The sequence below is a fragment of the Nycticebus coucang genome, chromosome 7 (genome assembly GCF_027406575.1).
Source record: "Nycticebus coucang isolate mNycCou1 chromosome 7, mNycCou1.pri, whole genome shotgun sequence".
NCBI lineage: Eukaryota > Metazoa > Chordata > Mammalia > Primates > Lorisidae > Nycticebus > Nycticebus coucang.
The window spans coordinates 70,784,014-70,803,862 of record NC_069786.1 but is presented as its reverse complement, the minus strand read 5'-3'; the positions used below and the strand labels follow the sequence as shown (position 1 = coordinate 70,803,862).

General features: G+C 38.1%; 1 protein-coding gene across 2 annotated transcripts in view; it reads left to right on the top strand.

Moving 5' to 3' along the window:
* Positions 1 to 19,849, top strand: part of GPR155 (G protein-coupled receptor 155) — a 62,269-nt gene that overhangs the window by 13,268 nt on the left and 29,152 nt on the right. For both annotated transcript variants that reach the window (XM_053597189.1, XM_053597190.1), the window contains 5 exons: positions 994 to 1,393; positions 5,223 to 5,388; positions 7,592 to 7,747; positions 9,223 to 9,306; positions 10,037 to 10,154. In XM_053597189.1, the coding sequence (XP_053453164.1) occupies positions 994 to 1,393; positions 5,223 to 5,388; positions 7,592 to 7,747; positions 9,223 to 9,306; positions 10,037 to 10,154 (924 nt within the window). The remainder of the gene's footprint in view (positions 1 to 993; positions 1,394 to 5,222; positions 5,389 to 7,591; positions 7,748 to 9,222; positions 9,307 to 10,036; positions 10,155 to 19,849) is intronic.

The window sequence follows — 19,849 nt, the reverse complement described above, 5'->3', positions numbered from 1 at the left end:
GGCATCCCCGTAGTTACTGGGCACTACTGCTAAGCCATTACTCTTTGCTCTGATTTTAGAAACTACTTAGAGATTCATGCTGTCTATCTAGGCCAGTCAACCTCATTGCTGTCACCTGCTGACCTCATTTTCATGCCTTGAAGCTTTAACATCCAGCTCGCTGTCATCTTCTTTATCCCTGGTTTTGCCATTCTCTTGTTTGACTCCGACTAGCCTTGTTGGACTATCCATCAAATGTTCTGCTCTCTCAGTTCCTTAACCCCTCTATCTCTGGTGGCTTTTTTCCCTTTAATCCATTTCACTCACCAACTGCTGTGGCCACATCCTGGACTTAGTCAACTGGGAAATATTAAACTCAGTAGCTCCGTGTCTGACTTCCTCTGAACGCCTACACTTCCACGTGCACTTAATTCTGGGCTTCACAGGCTCCTGCAGTCTGACACCTCCACGTCCTGTCAGCCTCCTACCACCTTCACTGTTTTCCTGTGCAGTGCCATCTCCATCATCTCCGTGCTCATGTTTTTAGTTCCTTGTCTCTTGCTGTCTCCTCAATCCTCTGTAATCTGACCTCTGCCTCACCGTTCCAGTAAAACCGCCCTCTCCATGGGCACCAGCAATCACTTTGTTACCATCACTATGTAAACATTTAGTTTGTTATTAGATTTTTACTTTGAAATGTTTCTTTTAAAAATTCGACAATTCTGTTCTTTTTTGGAGAAAAATTTTAGCCCCTAGATAATAAAAATTAGTGAAGTTTTACTAAAAATAATTGTTAAAGTTGATTATCGTTTTTATAAGGCAGATGATTACAGGGATTTTTTTTCTTCAGCTTTGTTACTAAAATCTACTTTTCCAAAATAGGCTAATGAAGTCATTTGGAGCTATTCAGATTAATTAACAATTGCTATAATTAAGCAGAGAAAATGTTATGTGCGTAACATATTTGTGTATTTTTGTGGTAATCATTTTACAATCAATATTCTTGTTTTGCAGTTGAAGCTTTATATCACACTACATACCCAGAGTATCTCCAGTACATTTATTTGGTGGCACCAATATCTCTTATGATGTTAAACCCTATAGGGTTTATTTTTTGTGAAATCCAGAAGTGGAAAGATTCTCAAAATGCTTCTCAAAACAAAGTAAAAATTGTGGGACTCGGACTTCTGCATGTATTACAGAACCCAATAGTATTTATGGTCTTCATTGGGATTGCCTTCAATTTCATTCTTGATCGACAGGTGCCTGTATATATAGAAAATTTTCTTGATGGACTTGGAAATTCTTTTTCTGGATCAGCCTTATTTTATCTTGGTCTTACAATGGTAGGGAAAATAAAGAGACTGAAGAAGTCAGCATTTGTTGTACTAATTCTTCTCATCACAGCTAAACTGTAAGTTTCACTTATTTAACTTGGGAATTAAATTTTGTGAAACCCTTATTTAGTCAGTTCATTGGAGTGTGTGTGTGTGTGTGTGTGAGAGAGAGAGAGAGAGAGAGAGAGAGAGAGAGAGAGAGAGACTATTTTCTCCCTTGAATGTTAATAATCCCTCCTTATGAAGTAACAGTGATTTAAAGGAAAACATGATATTGGTGTATTACAGAAAGTCATTTCTGGATTCTATGTAGATTTTCTTTCTGTTTTACTGTCAGATGATTTGCTTCACTTATTATTATTATTTTTTGAGACAGTCTTTGTTGCCCTTGGTAGAATGCTATGGCATTATGGCTCACAGCAACCTCAAACTCTTGCCTCAGCCTCCCAAGTAGCTGGGCTACAGGTGCTTGGCACGATACCCGGCTATTTTGAGAGACGAGGTCTCATTCTGGCTCAGGCTGGTTTCGAACCTGTGATCTCAGGAAATCCACCTGCCTGGGCCTCCCAAGTGGTAATCCTACCAGATTACAAGTGTGAGCAACCATGCTCGGCCCAATTAGTTTCACTTTTAAGTAAAGTTTGCCTAATATCTCCTAATGTACCAGTTTGATAATATTTTTAAAGGAATTTTCCAAGATTTCTGAGTTTTCTAAATCCTTTAAAATCCTAAAGGCAAAAGCATCTTAGTGTTAATGAGAATAAATAGTTTTTAATATAAATTTTTGTTCATAAATTTGAAGGAAATATTTTCCAATTCTGAAGTTGGTTGAAGTTTCCAAATACAGGTGAGTCAAACTGAAGCATTATTAATAACCATCTGGTCCAGCCTGTCAAATAAAAGTTATCAGCCCCTTAACTAATAGTTTTTCACCTTGCGTATACTTCATGACACAGGGGACATATTTTACTGCAAGATTATCAAATATTTCAGGCATACTTAACTATGGGATTCAGCTCTTGTATAGACAGTTAAATTCATGAGATCAGTGCAATATAATATAGTGTTTATTTTTCAAACTAATAATAATGATGAATACAAGTGCTGAAAATTATTTCTAGTGGTTTTATACTCCTTAGAAACAAAGAATAGTATTGCCACAATATTAAATATAGTTCTAACAATAATAGAATTATCAACTTCCACTTAAAAGTATAATTAAATATTTTAACTTAAAAATTTGGGGGAGTTTTTGATTCTTTTTTTTAGAGACAGAGTCTCACTTTATGGCCCTCAGTAGAATGCTGTGTCATCATAGCTCACAGCAAGCTCAACTCCTGGGCTTAAGCGATTTTCTTGCCTCAGCCTCCCAAGTAGCTGGGACCACAGGCACCGCCACAACGCCCGGCTATTTTTTGGTTATAGTTGTCGTTGTTTGGCAGGCCAGGGCTGAATTTGAACCTGCCAGCTCTGGTGTATGTGGCTGGTGCCTTAGCCACTTGAGCTACAGTTGCCGCGCCAGTCTCCCAAGTTTTTGATTCTTATTAGATGTTTAATAAGAATTAATTAAATTAAATATCTAACATTTAATTAAATAATCTTTTATTAATGAAAAATACATTTTCAGGCTTGGCACCTGTAGCTCAAGCACCTAAGGCACCAGCCACATACACCTGAGCTGGCAGGTTCAAATCCAGCACAGGCCTGCCAAACAACAATGACTACAACCAAAAAATAGCTGGGCATTGTGGTGGGTGCCTGTAGTCCCAGCTACTTGGGAGGCTGAGGCAAGAGAATCACTTAACCCCAGAAGTTGGAGGTTGCTGTGAGCTGTGATGCCATGGCACTCTACCCAGGGTGACAGCTTGAGGCTCTGTCTCAAAGAAAAATACATTTTCAATTAGTTTAAAATAAAATTTTAACTTTAAAAAATTTCTTTTTTAATTGTTTTGGATTCATTGAAGGTACAAAGAATTAGGTTACACTAACTGCATTTGTTAGAGAAAGTCCCTCTTATAATTGTGTCCTGCCCCCAAAAAGAGTGCCATACACCATGACCCCCCCCACTTTTTTTTTTTTTTGAGACAAAATTCACTTTGTTGTCCCTGGTAGAGTGCTATGGCATCACAGCTCACAGCAACCGCAAAGTCTTGGGCTCAAGCAATCGTCTTGCCTCAGCTTCCTGTGTAGGTGGGACTACAGGCACCCACCACAATGCTCGGCTATTTTTTACAGACAGAGTCTCACTGTTGTTCAGACTGTTGTTCGAAATTCTAAGCTCAGGCAATCTACCTGCCTAGGCCTCCCAGAGTGCTGGGATTACTGGGGGAGCCACTGTACCTAGCCTAAAAAATTTCTTAAGATAAATTTTTAGTTAAAAAAAATAAATATACTAGCACTCTGGGAGGCCGAGGTGGGGTATGGCCTGAGGTCATGAATTTGAGACCTCCTCTGCCCCCACTGAGCGGGAGTGAGACCCTGTTTCTAAAAATAGCTGGGCTGGGTGGCACCTGTGGCTCAGTGGGTAGGGCACCAGCCCCATATACCGAGGGTGGTGGGTTTGAACCCCGCCCTGGCCAAACTTCAACAAAAAATTAGCCAGGCCTTGAGGTGGGCACCTGTAGTCCCAGCTACTTGGGAAACTGAGGCAAGAGAATCGCTTAAGCCCAGGAGTTGGAGGTTGCTGTGAGCTGTGCGATGCCATGGCACTGTACCGAGGGCCATAAAGGGAGACTCTGTCTCTACCAAAAAAAATAAATAAATAAATAAGCTGGGCTTTGTAGCAGGTGCCTATAGTCCCAGCTACTCCAGAGGCTGAGACAAGAGAATCTCTTAAACCCAAGAGTTTGAGATTGCTATGAGCTAAGATGCTATGGCACTCTACTGAGGGTGACAAAGTGAGACTCTGTCTCAAAAAAAAGAAAAGAAAAAAATATATGCACACATATATGTAGGTTTTTCTTTCCATTTTACTGCCAGAGATGATTGGTGATCATTTTTAATATATATATTTTAAAACATATGTATTTGTATATATGTATGTAGATCTTTCCATTTTACTGTCAGAGACCATTGGTGATTATTTCAAAAAATATATATATACACACACACATTTTATATGTAGATTTTCCTTACCCTTTTACTGTCAGAGATCATTGGTGATGATTTTTTACATACATATACAAGCAGTTCTTTATCACAGAGCATCTCTATAGGTGCTGCTGTGACAATGATCTGCTCTTTGTATAGAATCCTGAAGGATTTGTTTAATAATTGACTCTTCCCCAGGTATGGATTTCACTAATTTTCTGCTTTACCTCCATTGTTTCAGTCCCCCCTTGCTAACCCTTTTTATATTTACAAAGATGAAGGGCTAATTGTAAGATATCTATTTTTCTGTACAGTTTTAGAATGTCTTTGAGAAGCATTGTTTTCATTAACTGAGCTAATTAAACCCCCAAGCATAATAAACTGCAGCTTTTTTTCCAAAGAGGAGTTTAGTAGTTTTCTTGAAAGAAGTTTGTTTACTCAGACTATCAACCTTTTTCTTGTAACATTTCAGTGAACCAATATAGGAAGCAAGAAAGCAGCTGTAATTGCAATTTTTACCAAATTTTTACAAGAAAATTATTTGTAGAACAACAACAAAAATCTTAAGTTTTCTCTTCCTAATCTCTGATGAAGTATTTCTGAATAATTTTACACTTTAAATGACTCTAAGTTAAATTCTTGATTTTTTTAAACAAAATGTCCAGAAGCAGGTATACACAGAATGTGTGCATGCAGGTAGGCATATCTTCTGGGCAGGAGAAGAGTGACCTTGGGCCAAGTTCACCAGAGCAGTCTGCGACTTGGGGACCAGCACACTTTGATATCAAGTAAATTATGTATTTCTTCTTTCTTCAGCCTGGTGCTGCCACTTCTATGCAGAGAAATGGTGGAACTCTTGGACAAGGGCGACAGTGTAGTGAACCATACAAGTTTATCGAATTATGCATTTTTGTATGGTGTTTTTCCTGTAGCACCAGGAGTGGCTATCTTTGCAACACAGTTCAACATGGAAGTAGAAATTGTATGTATATACTACTTTCTAAGTTCGATTATTTGTGCATTTAGTAGGAAAATGAATTTAAAAAAAAATTTTTTTTTTTATTAAATCATACTGTGTACATTAATGCAATCATGGGGCACCATACACTGGTTTTATAGACGGTTTGACACATTTTCATCACACTGGTTAACATAGCCTTACTGGCATTTTCTTAGTTATTGTGTTAAGACATTTACATTCTACATTTACTAAGTTTCACATGTACCCTTGTTAGATGCACCACAGGTGTAATCCCACCAATCTCCCTCCCTCTGCCCACCTCCCCCCTCCCTCCCCTCCTTCTCCTCCTTCCCCCTATTCTTGGGTTATAACTGGGTTATAGCTTTCATGTGAAAGCCATAAATTAGTTTCATAGTAGGGCTGAGTACATTGGATACTTTTTCTTCCATTCTTGAGATACTTTAGGAAAATGAATTTTTAAAACACACAATGCAACATTGTCTTTTATGAGAATTAATGTCTCTGAACTACCTCATTGTAAGTAAGGTGGCATTATGTAACAACAGGTACCAACAGTTATGTAATCTGGGGGCCTTTATTTACCTATAACTTTTTTCACTAGTCTGTCTATCCATTTATACATACATACATACATACACAGGGTCTTGCTCTGTGTTCAGGCTAGAATATAGTGGCATCACCATAGCTCACTACAGCCTTAAACTCCTGATTCTCTTGCCTCAGCCTCCCAAATAGCTGGGACTACAGGCTCGTGCCACCCTGCCAAGCTAGTGCTTTTTCTATTTTTAGTAGAGACAGGGCATTGCTGTATTGCCCAGTCTTAAACTCCGGACCTCAAGAGATCCTCTTGCCTCAGCCTCCCAAAGGGCTAGGATTATAGGTGCAAGTCACCATGCCCAGCCCTCATTGGTCTTTTTAAATTTCAGTTACAGCTCTTATAGGGACGCTGTCTGGAAGCACTCAGAATGGTACAGCGTTTGACATACCATTGTAGGCTTTCCTACAACACAGCCTCTAATAAAACTGGACTGTCCTGAACCCCTGGTAATAGAATCATTTACCTTTATACCAAGAAAGTTGGGAAGGCACCAGAATTCTCATGTGGCGTGTGCCCAGGCAGGCTCTGAGATGTTCATGCTGTGAAACCTAAAGTTCTTATGAAGTTGTCTAAAACAAAAAGCATGTCAGCAGGGCCTATGGGGGTTCCATGTGTGCTGAATGTGTGGGTGACAGGATCAAGCATGCTTCCTTATCAAGGAGTAGAAGATCCTTGTGAAATGTTGAAAGCACAAGCACAGAGTCACAAAATTAAGTAAGAAAATGAAGCTTTTTTTTAAGTAATAAAAATTTGAAAACTTCAAAAAATTTTTCAATTATAGTAGAACCTCTGTAAGTTGACCACCCAAGGTACTATAACAAACTTAGTCACTAGGTGGAGGTGGTCATAAAGAACTAGGCCTCCTATACTGATATGTACATGTGGTGCATGTCCAGTCTATGAAAATTAGGTCAACTTAAGGAGGTGGTCAATGTAGGCAGGTGGTCAGCTAAGGAGATTCTATCATATTTTATATCTATACTTACACGGAAAGCTAAAAGTTACTTACGGAAGGGTAACGTTTGAGATTTTGAGGAAACAAGTCTATTTCATTCATTGATAATTCAACCACCAGATGCAAAATAACCATATAACCAACTGCAACAAATAGCTAAAATCAATTAACACCAAATTGTTAACAGTGTCTAAGTGTATTGAACATCCTACCTAGAGAAAATGACTTTGAAATGTAATTATGAAGGAACTAAATTGTTTAATGAAGGTTAGTTCTATTAATTTTTCCCTTCTTGAATTGCATTTCTTACCCTATATTTTATGAAATAGTATGGAAGGAAACTGTTCATGGGTTTAATTAGATCATTGATATAGCTTACTTTCTAGATCCAGAGGATACCCATCAACAGTGGAATTTATAATATTTGTTATGGATAAATATAAATTAAACATAGAGTGGAAGAGGAATGAAAGAAACATAACTGTCTTTGCTTTTAAAGACTCTCAAAAATAGGAAATATGGTATTGGATAACATGCTGAATTTTATAATGTCTTTACTAACTCTCATTTTTATTTTAGAAGCTTTAATGTGCTGTGCTTATGTAAGGTAATTAAGATTGAGATCCTCAATTTGATTTCATTTTTTGCAGGTAACCTCAGGGATGGTAATAAGCACTTTTGTATCTGCTCCCATAATGTACGTTTCTGCCTGGTTACTGACCTTTCCCAATATGGACCCTAAGCCATTGGCATATGCCATCCAGAATGTTAGCTTTGATATAAGTATTATCAGCCTAGTCTCCTTGGTAAGTACATTTCATTGCAAACATGAATGGAAACCACAGATGAGTTTTGAGAATCCCTTAGTAATAGAAAGAGATTTAAAATCTTCTTATAAAATAGAAAGATAAAGCCTGATAAAGGTTGATAAAATACGATATCAACCTTCTGATTAACTGAGTTTTTTCTTTCCATTTAGGTATTAGAGTTGCATAGTGGATGAAATATAGATTTAGTCAGGCCTGGAGTTGATTTCTATCAAAACTATCCCAGGCCAGGTGCTGTAGCTAATGCCTATAATCCCAGCACTCTGGAAGGCTAAGGCAGGAGGATTGCCTGAGGTCAGGAGTTTGAGACCAGACTGAGTAAGAATGATACCCTGTCTGACCCAAAATAGAAAAAATTATCCAGGCATGGTGGCATCCATCTGTAGTCTCAGCTATTCAGGAGGCTGAGGCAGGAGGATCACCTAAGCCCAGGAGTTTGAGGTTGGGTTGCAGTGAGCTGTGATGAACTGCACTCTACTTGGAGCAACAGAGCAAGATTCTGCCTCAAAAAATGAAAAATCAAAAAGCTAGCCCTATTACAAACTAGCAATATTATTCTGTGGAGTTATATTTATTTCTAAGCTTCAGTTTCTCAGCTATAAAATAAAGATAAATTCACATTTCTATGGGCTGTTTTAGGGATTAAATGATATATCTGAAAAACACTTCTGCAAATGATGAATCACTATACAAGTACTAGCTGTGTAGAATCATGGGGTCAGAAGGTATCTCTGGAATCAAGTCCAATTGCCTATTTAATGTTAAGAAAACTTTAGATTACTTTTCAAATTAAAAACATCTAACTCAAATTAAATAATTAAGCATTTGGCAACCAGAGTATCTTATAGATCAAGTTGCCTATTGAATTCAGTGTTCTGACTGAAAAAAAAGGGCAAGTGACAATGAGGACAGAAGGAACTCAATTTGGATACTACCTGGCCACTCTGTAGGTGGAATAGAAACCCAGTTCTTTAAAACATATGGAGCATAAGACAGTCTTAAGGTGGGTGGTGTGTATTGTTTGAAGCGAGACACCCTAGAGTTTAGCTATCTCATGGGCCAATATGGTGGAAATCAGAAGGGAAGAACTTAGAATAGTGCGTTGTAACTGTATCTCCCACTGAAGCTCCTTTCCTGATTAGTTGACTATGGCCTGTGACCCATCCCAGCCACTGAAGGTGGGCGTAGTTAGAACATGGCCCTCGCCTAGGCATTAGTTCTTAAATTTCCTGTAATTTTTGGACAGTTAATTTACTGTGGGATCTTTCCATGCTTTTTATTTTACTTTGCATAGACAGGTAAGAACTAGACAGGTTAGAATAAATAAAATAATTGGAATTTTTTTCTGAATCAGGATCAAGGGGATTCTTTAAAGAGACTAATCAATGTGTTATTTAATGTGTAATGGTACTGATTAAGAAACATGAATAACTTTTGAAACTTTTGTCTTTAAGGTCTGGTCTCTGGCAATTCTTCTTTTGAGTAAGAAATATAAGCAGCTTCCTCATATGCTCACAATGAATTTACTCATTGCTCAGGTTAGTAAACTCATAGATATTTAGAACTACGTTTTTCTCATGGATCGTTCTACTACAGAGAAGAAAATTACTTTGCTAGGTTTTTTTCAGTTATAAAATCAGGAGTATTACCAAAAGCAGTCAATTACAATTAGTTTATGCCTAATATATTAAATATTGCAGTAGGTCTTGAACTGTCTAAAGTTGAGGCTAATGATGTCATTTGATGATAACTCTGCATTTTTAATAGAAATAAATGAATGATTAAAAATCGAAATGTCGGGGCAAGACATGATTGCAAGAGGGACTTTACCTAACAATTGCAATCAGTGTAACCTGGCTTATTGTACCCTCAATGAATCCCCAACAATAAAAAAAAAAAAAAATCGAAATGTCTCACAATCTTATTTTTCTAGTTAATCTTTGTATGTCTCAAATTATAATGGAAAGAAATGTAGCATTCTTTATAGACATTATTACTAAATACAGGTATTAGGTTGATATTTAGAATGTAGTCATTAACTATTTCGACTGAATGTGTACATTGTTAAAGACTTTGTATAAAAGGGGTTTTTAAATGATAAAGTCTGAAGTTTCAGTCGATAATTAGTAATAATTTAAAATGAGTAATTATATTTGCTATGAATAAAACATAAGTATAACTGGCTATTAATTGTTATTTTCTGTGATAATATTAAATTATATGGTTTTCTCAGCTATTTACAAAGTCTTTTAATAATTTTCTCTTTAGTCTATTGTCTGTGCTGGAATGATGATATGGAATTTTGTTAAAGAAAAAAATTTTGTTGGACAAATTTTGGTGTTTGTTCTGTTGTACAGCTCCCTCTACAGCACATACCTGTGGACAGGTGAGTTGGATTGTGAATGGAAATTGTTCCCTGCTCCCCAACTCAGAAGCCCTCAGCTTCTAGTGATCTATTTGAAGACTGTCGGACAGGTTCACCTATAGTCACTTAGGTAGTTCCCCCCACCAACGTAGGCTGGTCTGCAAAGCTGAGTTCTTTTTCCTGAAGTTCTCTATTTCTGCCTAGGTCAGGGCCTTTTAGAGTCACACGGATCTCTTCAGAGTCTTTAGCTCTAGGCCGCCCTCAGCATTCCACTTTGGAGACAAGAAGAGGGCAGGCACTGGAGGCAGGTGGAGAAGGGAGGGGGCTCACTGTTAGAGTCCTACTGGACAGAAACTTTCTGGCCTCACAAATCACTTAACTTTTAAAGCTTCCGTTCCCTCATCTGTTAAACTGGAGTACAGCACCTTATACAGTTATTTTGCGGAAAGAAAATATGAGTATTTATATCTGGTACATTCTAGGCATTCAACAAATAGAATTGTGTTCGTTATTAAACAGAAGGAAAAGAGGTAATATGAGAACAAGAAAACTAGGGGAATCAAAGGGCGAGGAAGTAGAGGAGGACCCAGAAAGAAAGACGTTCTCATTTCAACTGGCTCCAATAAGGATATATTAAATGTTTAGTATTTATTTGGATGAATAGGTTTTGGTATGTTTGTGAAAAATTCTGTCTGGCTATTTGGTGTTCATACCATAAATTTGAACCTGTAAAACGGCACATAAAAGGAAATTGTAGAATGGTAGGAGGCAAGTGTCAGGAAGTGGCTACAAACCATAGACCTTTGATTTCATGCCTTCAGGATCAAAAGCAAGCCCCATGTAAGGTAACAGCCTTTTGAAGTAAAGCAACAATGTTAAGAAATTATGGAATGAAAAATTCAGTGTAAACAGAAGATGTTTGGTGCTTCTTAAGACAAGCAAGGCGTGCATGCCAGCGAGCCCGCCTTGGATAGCATGAGAATTTTCCTGAGAGCCTACAGACTTTGTGTTTTCAAATATAGATAGACCAACTCGATCTCTAATAACTAGATTTATTCAGGTTAAATTTGTAATAAGAGTAAGAGAACAGCAAACATGCAGAATACAAATGCCTACATACAGTAACTAAGAAAATGCCATGAAGGCTAGTTGAACAGTTTGATGAGAATATTTCAGATTGTATATGAAACCCGCACATTGTACCCCTTGATTGCACAGCTATGTACACAGCTATGACTTAACAATAAAAATAAATAATTTTTTTTTTTTTTTTTGTAGAGATACAGTCTCACTTTACTGCCCTCAGTAGAGTGCCGTGGCGTCACACGGCTCACAGCAACCTCCAGCTCTTGGGCTTACATGATTCTCTTGCCTCAGCCTCCCGAGTAGCTGGGACTACAGGCGCCCACCACAACACCCGGCTATTTTTTTTTGCTGTTGCAGTTTGGCCGGGGCTGGGTTTGAACCCACCACCCTCGGTATATGGGGCCGGCGCCCTACTCACTGAGCCACAGGCGCCGCCCCGAAAAATAAATAAATTTAAAAAAAAAAAAAAAGAGAGAGCAGCAAACACATCAACCTATCAAAAAGCCCCAAACCTCTCTAAAACCTTCTTCAGACATCTGTGCCAAAATCTACTTTAAAAGATTGTTCTGAATTCCCTAACCCTCATAAAGGTGTTCTTCAGCCTTCAGATTATTATGATATAATAGAATTTTTTAGAACTGAAAGTGTCATTTTAAATCATCTTGTTCACCTATTTTTAATTTCACTCATTTACATACCATCCTCACAATTTTTGCCATATCTGCATACCATTTGTTCTTTATTTCCCTTAAAATTAACTCATTTTTGGCTCAGCATCTGTAACTCAGCAGTTAGGGTTCCAGCCACATAGGGTGGCGGGTTTGAATCCAGCCCGGGGCCTGGCAAACAACAATGACAACTACAACAAAAAAATAGCCAGTCGTGGCGGGCGCCTGTAGTCCCAGCTACTTGGGAGGCTGAGGCAAAAGAACTGCTTAAGCTCAAGAGTTGGAGGTTACTGTGAACTGTGACGCCACAGCACTCTACCCAGGGTGACATAGTGAGACTCCGTTCCCCCCCACAAAAAAAAAATTAACTCATTTTTCTCTTTAATTAATTGAGCGTTTTACCAAAAATCTCAAATATCATGAGTTTATTAATTCTTTAAAATGCACACATTAAAGCTGGGCACAGTGGCTCCCTGGCATTTCGGGAGGCCAAGGCTGGCAGCTGGCTTGAGCTCAGGAATTCAAAACCAGCCTGAGCAAGAGCAAGACACTGTCTCTACTAAAAACAGAAAAATTACCTCTATTCCTAGCTACTTTGGAAGGCTGAGGTAGAAGAATTGCTTAAATCAAGGAGTTTGAGGTTGTTGTGAGTTAGGCCGATGCCACAAAACTCTAGCCTGGGCAATAGACATGTTAAAATAAATGCAAAACTAGTTAAAATACTTTCACCTTTGTGCCACCTGTCATCTCAATACCTTAGGAAACACCAGTTTCGTTTCAATCTTTTATTTTGCAAAGTGGGAAATAGGCCCAAAGCATTAAACTGATTCAGAAAGGAGTTCTCATAGCTTTGTCAGTGAGAGATCCAGGAATAGATTCTGCCTTGTAGTGTATGGTGCTTTTCATAAGGCAGGGCTGACGATCACTAGAATTTTAAGGACTGCCCTTGCTACTGCCACACAGATGGTTGTGATTGATCGATTGTTTCTCTGGTATTTTGAAAACCTGAAACTGAACCTGGCTTACTGTACCCTCAATGAATCCCCAACAATAAAAAAAAAGTAAATAAATAAAGGAAAAAAAAAAAAAGAAAAGAAAACCTGAAACTGTAGTATGTACAAATATTTTGAAAGAGGAGAAGTGATTAAAAAAATTTCAAGAGCCTCAATTTTAATTTTTATTAATTCTAGCATAATGTTATTTAATCTATGCAATCTTTTTTTTTGGTAGAGACAGAGTCTCACTTTATTGCCCTGGGTAGAGTGCCGTGGCTTCACACAGCTCACAGCAACCTCCAACTCCTGGGCTTGGGCGATTCTCTTGCCTGGGCCTCCTGAGTAGCTGGAACTACAGGCTCCTGCCACAACGCCCGACTATTTTTTGTTGTTGTTGTTGCAGTTTGGCCCAGGCCGGGTTTGAACCTGCCACCCTTGGTATATGGGGCCGGCACCCTACCCACTGAGCCACAGGTGCCACCCTAATCTGTGCAATGTTAAATCTAGGCATGAGTTCTTTATATACAGGTAATATATAACTATAAAGCCAAAGCAAATTCAGATTCTATTCAAACAGAACTACAAACCCAGTAATTCTAATTAGCAACATTATTTGATATCACCAAGGATCTTGATTTGCTAATGTAAATCACAGCTTGAAATGTAAAATGGAATTTACTTCTCTGCTATAGCTTGTTTGAGTTTGGGTTGCCTTTACCCCGCATACGTGGCGATATATGGAGTTATGGCCTGGTTATCTCATTGCTTTTCTTTCACAGAACTTTCATTTGGCCTTCACTTGACTCAAACTTAATATGGAACCAAATGTGAGGCCTGAAATCATGAGACTGTACTTTGGTTATAAGGAGGGCACACAGATGGCTATCACTGAAAATAAACCAAAAAAAATTAAAATTTCTCATAGAAACTTTCAGATCCTGATGTTACTGGATGAAGAGGATCTGGTCACTATCAGTCAATATGCAGAGACAGGAATAGGTCCACCACACTTTATCAGAAGGCCAGCAATTCTGGACAACAGTGAGAGTAGCCGCTCCAAGACTGTTCTCTCCTTTCATTTCCAAAATCACAGTTTTATATATGAAAATTCGAACCATGTCAACCTTTATCTTAAACAACAATAATTGCCATAACCTATGACCCATAATAAGCAATAATCAGCATAACCCAGGGCCCAAAACAACATTTCAACTTAAAAGTTAATCTCCTAAATCAATTGCCCTAAACTACTCAAGATACACAGTTTTAGGTTAAAGCTGAATTTCTAGAACAGCAAGAATGGGAGACATGAGGTGAAGGTCATGTACACCCTAAACCAGCCAGACCAGCTGTGTTGTCTCAGGCCTTACCTGAAGGACTCTATCTTATTATCTCTATATGTGCTGCCATTCCCCAATCCTAGTATTACATTTCATATCTATGAAATAGACTTTAAATGTAAATAATTACTCTTATTTACTGTGTTTGTCCAGGGATCAAACTTATTCAGGCGAGGGACAGATTTAAAGTTACACTGGGAACAACATGTAGCACAATTAACGAAAGACAACAAGGAAACACACTAAATACAACAACAAACAAAGATGCCTAAGAATGATATACTTCCCACCTCGATGACTAAAGTTCTTAGCCATTGTCTCAGTTCTGAAGTCTACTGGTCTGGCTGGAGTTCACTGGTTTTCTCAGAGGGATAAGGCTTGATATGGGGATGATGTAATCTGGACAACTTGACTGCTGTAGGAGTGGAGAGGAGGGTGTCCCAGAGGCTAGTCCACTTTCCCTTGAGTTGTTCATCAGGTCTTTCCCTTCAAGTCCTGAGGATAATCTGGTCACTGACTGGAGTATATGCAGGTCTCAGGAATCAGGGCAAGGGCCCTCTTCTTCAGCGTTTCAGAGTGTGGCATAGTGTAGCTCAGGAGGTGGCCAGGTGTGCCCTGACAGAGATCAAAGGTCATCTGCTGGAGGCCTTGAAAAGGTGGGAAGGCATCTTGAGTAGAGGGTCTAAGGCCCATTGAGTAAGTTCCTTGGCCTGGCTGGGTCTGTTACTGGAATGCAGGACTTCGGAGATATATCTCAAAAACTACTTAAAGAAGTAAACAGAGGTTCCATCTGGCTTCTTTACACTGACACGGATAAAGTCAGGGTTGTGCCCCAGGTAAAACCATTTAGCAGTTACCTACAAATATCCACCAGGTTTTGAGGCTAAGATTTGCATGATGAGAACATTAGTATTCTTTCAGCTATTAAGATAATACTTAGCTTTAAGAATCCCCACAGAACCGATTTGAAGGTCTGGGCAATCCCAGTGAATATTCCTGAAAATCATTTGGGTGTGGGGGCATTTGTGAGGCCATGTTGCAGCCACACCACTTACTGGGAAATTTTTTATTTAGGTTCCAATTTCTCTTGAGGTATCTATAGACACAGACATAGCGTTTAATACTGCACAGATTCCCTCCAGTGTAGCCAACAGGAAATCCAACACTGCCTGATTATCTGGAAGTACCCAGGCTAGCAAGTTAGCAACTTGGTTGAGCCTTATGGCTTTTGCAGTTTTCTTTCCCATCAGTTTTATACTCAGCAACAAATCTCTATTTACACTTCTTTGGGCATGTAGTCTATAGCCTGGGACGAGTATTCTCAGCAAGCTTTTGCACTGTTATTTCTGGGGCAGTCATCCCCAAATATGTGAGAGATATGTACTTTGGGGTAAACAGTTTTAAGTTTGTTTTTTCAGTGCCCACTTTGAAATTTAAAATTTTTACATGTTAAAACCTAATATGTTATCTCAGGACTAAGAAACAGCAAAAGAAAAACAAATTGGAGCAAATCTGACCATGGTCTATGATTCTATATCCTTTGGCCAGTCTATTAGCCCCTTGAACAAATCAGTGTAGTTAAACATCTATGTGTTATTCTATGAGCTGGCATTGCAGACAAGACTGGAATCTAATACAGGTGGGCCATAGTTTTTTTATTTTTGACCCTATTTCTCTCTAATTTCCCATTTTATTAAAGACATCACATCAGGATCACAAACTAATCTCTACTTTGAGTATACTGGGTCTGATTATTTGCTGAAAGTGCAATAGGAATAATTATTAGCCATCTAATCTTTTGTTTCTTTTAAAATTGGCCTTGGGGAACCTTTTATAAGAAATTTCAGGTTAGACTTGAAAGCTTCTTGAGTCAAGCCAAGGTTTCATCTGTGCCATTAGATACCTGTGTGCTTTGGATAAATTCCTCTTTTCTCGAGGTCCCGAAGCAACTTGGAAGCCTGGACCTGCTAGAAAGCGACATTCTTTACTTACCACAGATCAAGAAATGATACTGATGAGGTATCTGGCCAGTTTTTCCAGCGGGCTTTTTATTGACCTTATGAAGTCAACCTTAATTCCTTAACATGGTCTGGACACTTCTGGAAACATGTCATTAACCAGTGTCTTTCATTGTGTCCTATAGAAGAAAACAGATTCTTATCAAACTTATGCAAATAATTATATTGTCAGAAATTAAGAATACTTAAAAATGGTTTTCAAATTCTGGAGAAATCAAGGCGAGAGAAAAATAAATGCTTCAAATTTCACTTACAAATACATTGCTGCAGTCTATAAATAGGTCAAGAGATGGAAAAAGGGTTTTCTTGATGTCTGGAAAACAAAACACAGAAAGAATCATCCATGTTTCAAATACAAAGTCATAAAAATCAGTTCAATCCTATGTAATTAATTTCTGTTCTGTTTGAGGTTAGGTTAGTAATTCTCATGGACGTGTTAGCTTTCTATTAAAGTTCTAGAAGTTTGCTTTCTGTCCAATGGTATATAATTTCCAAAGCTATCAGAAATTTGTATTTCAGAGAACCTGTCAGCCTTTCCATACTTTTCTTAAATAACGACCTTTGGACTTAGCCAGTTAAAAAAACACTTTCTGAGATGAATCAAAAATTATTACTGATAATATACACTAAGATATATCAATATTTTAATAATATTAGAACATGTATGAATATATACAAACATAATCCACAGATAATTAAACACCATTTCATATTTGACAATATTTCCTATACAGTTCTAACACACTGAATAAGCCTAATGTGTCTTTTCTGACTTTCAGTGGATTTAATATTTAAAAAGCTAATTTGAGGTAAAAAAGATCAAATTTAGAGTTTTGGTTTTGGAAGGTTTGTCAAATATCAAAGGCTTAAAACATTTGTTCAAATAGAAAGACAAGTCAAAAGATTCTAAAGGCAATACAAGAAGTTATATGAGTGTAAACCTTAACCCTTTTAAAGTTTAGTTTTCTTCTAGTTAGTCAAAACCCTAATATAGACAACACAGGGACTGCTTCTTTCAGGCCAGTTACTTAAAAGGAATTTTAAAAATTTCCTGTAATGTAATTTTTAAATTTAAAGGAAACAGGTAGCCAAATTTTACAAATGAAAGCCAACTGGATCACAGACAAATTCCTTCACAAATTTCCTCTTGTGGGTTCTATTCAACCTGCACAGACAAACTACAAACCTCCTAAACTTTCTATTTTGTCCTCCATTTCACTTTTCTTAAATAACCAGTCATTCTGTTTTAGGACAAAAGTTTACCACACAAGATCCTTTCTTACACAATGCTATTTTTCTTTTTGTTTAATCTCTCTTACCCCCCAAATAACACTTTTCACAAAACAGGATCACAGTTTACAAAAACGTTAATCATTTACTTAGTGAAACTGATAATTAGAAGATTTAAATGGCAAAAATCTTATTCTTTGACAGAGAAAAGATTCAGTTTCTCAAAAAATCTAAATAGCCTAAATATTACATCTTACAAATGACTCAGGCATCATTATTATTATTTTTTTTTTTGAGAGAGAGTCTCAAGCTGTCGCCCTGGGTAGAGTGCTGTGGCATCACAGCTCACAGCAACATCCAACTCCTGGGCTCAAGTGATTCTCTTGCCTCAGCCTCCCAAGTAGCTGAGACTATAGGCACCTGCCATAACGGCTGCCTATTTTTTGGTTGTAGTTGTCATTGTTGTTTGGCAGGCCCGGGCTGGATTCCAACCCGTCAGCTCTGGTATATGTGGCTGGCACCTTAGCTGCTTGAGCAGTAGGCGCCGAGCTGACAGAGGCATTTTATAGAACATACATGACTTTAAGGTTTTAAGTTACTGAAAAGTGTTTTAAAACCACAACACAGGCACCATTCCTAATGTCTTTCTTGGTCCTCCTAAGTCTCAGATGGTCATATAGCATCAAAGATGGCCACAAAGGGGCGGCACTTGTGGCTCAGTGAGTAGGGCGCCGGTCCCATATGCCGGAGGTGGCAGGTTCATACCCAGCCCTGGCCGAAAACCACACACAAAAAAAAAGATGGCCACAAAGGACAGGACCTATCTGTGTCCTCAATTCATTAACCAGGTGCAGAGTTCAAGACAGAAAGCAGGGTGATGGGAGGATTTGGTTTTCCCTAGAATGGGTAGGGAGTAAAGTTGAAGCAGGGAAGAAGGGACCCTGTGGGCTAGACTGTGCCATGTACTACTAGCCTTTAATGAGAACATGTCCTTAGGATTCACCATGCTACCTCTCTAGACTCCAGAATTCAGAGGCTCAAAATCAAGAACATAAACTCACAGTCAAATGCAGCAAATTTAGAAATATTACAGAGATGGTAGTTTCATAACCTTTGAACATCTGAACTTTAATAACAGTTTAAAACTTTTATTCTTTTATTTATCAAAGAATACCAAAGTCAGCTGAACAAAAAAGGCATTTGAGTTCTTTTCTGTTTTCCTGATAAAATATTTAAGTGTTTACTTTTTCTCTTTTTTAAAGCCAATTCATTAGAGTTATTTTGCATATTTTTTTTACAAAGGCTATTTACTTGTGGACATTGATTTTATATCCTGAGACATTACTGTATTTTTTTTATTAAATCATAACTTTGGGGGCGGCACCTGTGGGTCATTGAGTAGAGTGCCGGCCCCATATACCGAAGGTGGCGGATTCAAACCTGGCCCCGGCCAAACTGCAACAAAAAAATAGCTGGGCGTTGTGGCAGGTGCCTATAGTCCCACCTACTTGGGAGACTGAGGCAAGAGAATCACCTAAGCCCAAGAGCTGGAGGTTGCTGTGAGCTGTGACACCACGACACTCTACGGAGGGTGACAAAGTAAGACTCTATCTCTAAAAATAAATAAATAAATAAATAAATAAATAAACCATAACTTTGTACACTCATGCATTTATGGGGTTCAGTGTACTGATTTGATATATAATGTGAAATGTTTACATTGAACTAAGTAACACATCCATCACAATTATACTCATTTCTTAATAGTTTGGAAATGTACCATTGCATCATGCACATTAGGTGAGGTCCCCCAAATACCTTTCCTCCTCCCATATACCCCTTCCCCTCTTTCTCCTCTTTCCTTCTACTTTCTGGACTATAGATACGTTTTGCCGTTCATATGAGTGTGTAGGTGGTTATATATTGATTTCATAGTAGTATTGAGTACATTGGATACTTTTTTCCCCCATTTTTGAGATACTTTACTAGGAATAATATGTTCCAGCTCCATCCAGGTAAACATAAAAGATGTGAAGTCTCCATCTTTTTATGGCTGCATAGTATTCCATGATGTACATATACCACGATTTGTTAATCCATTCATGGGTCAATGGGCACTTGGGCTGTTTCCATGTCTTGGCAATTATGAATTGGGCTGCAATAAACATTCAGGTGCAAATGTCTTTGTTGTAAAATAATTTTTGATCATATGAGTATATACCTAGTAGAGGAATTGCAGGATGGAACAGTAGGTCTATTTTTAGTTCCTTGAGTGTTCTCCAAACTTCTTTCCAAAAAGGTCATACTAGCTTGCATTACCACCAGCAGTGTAGAAGTGTTCCCTTCTCTCTGCCTCCATGCCAACATCTGTAGTTTTGG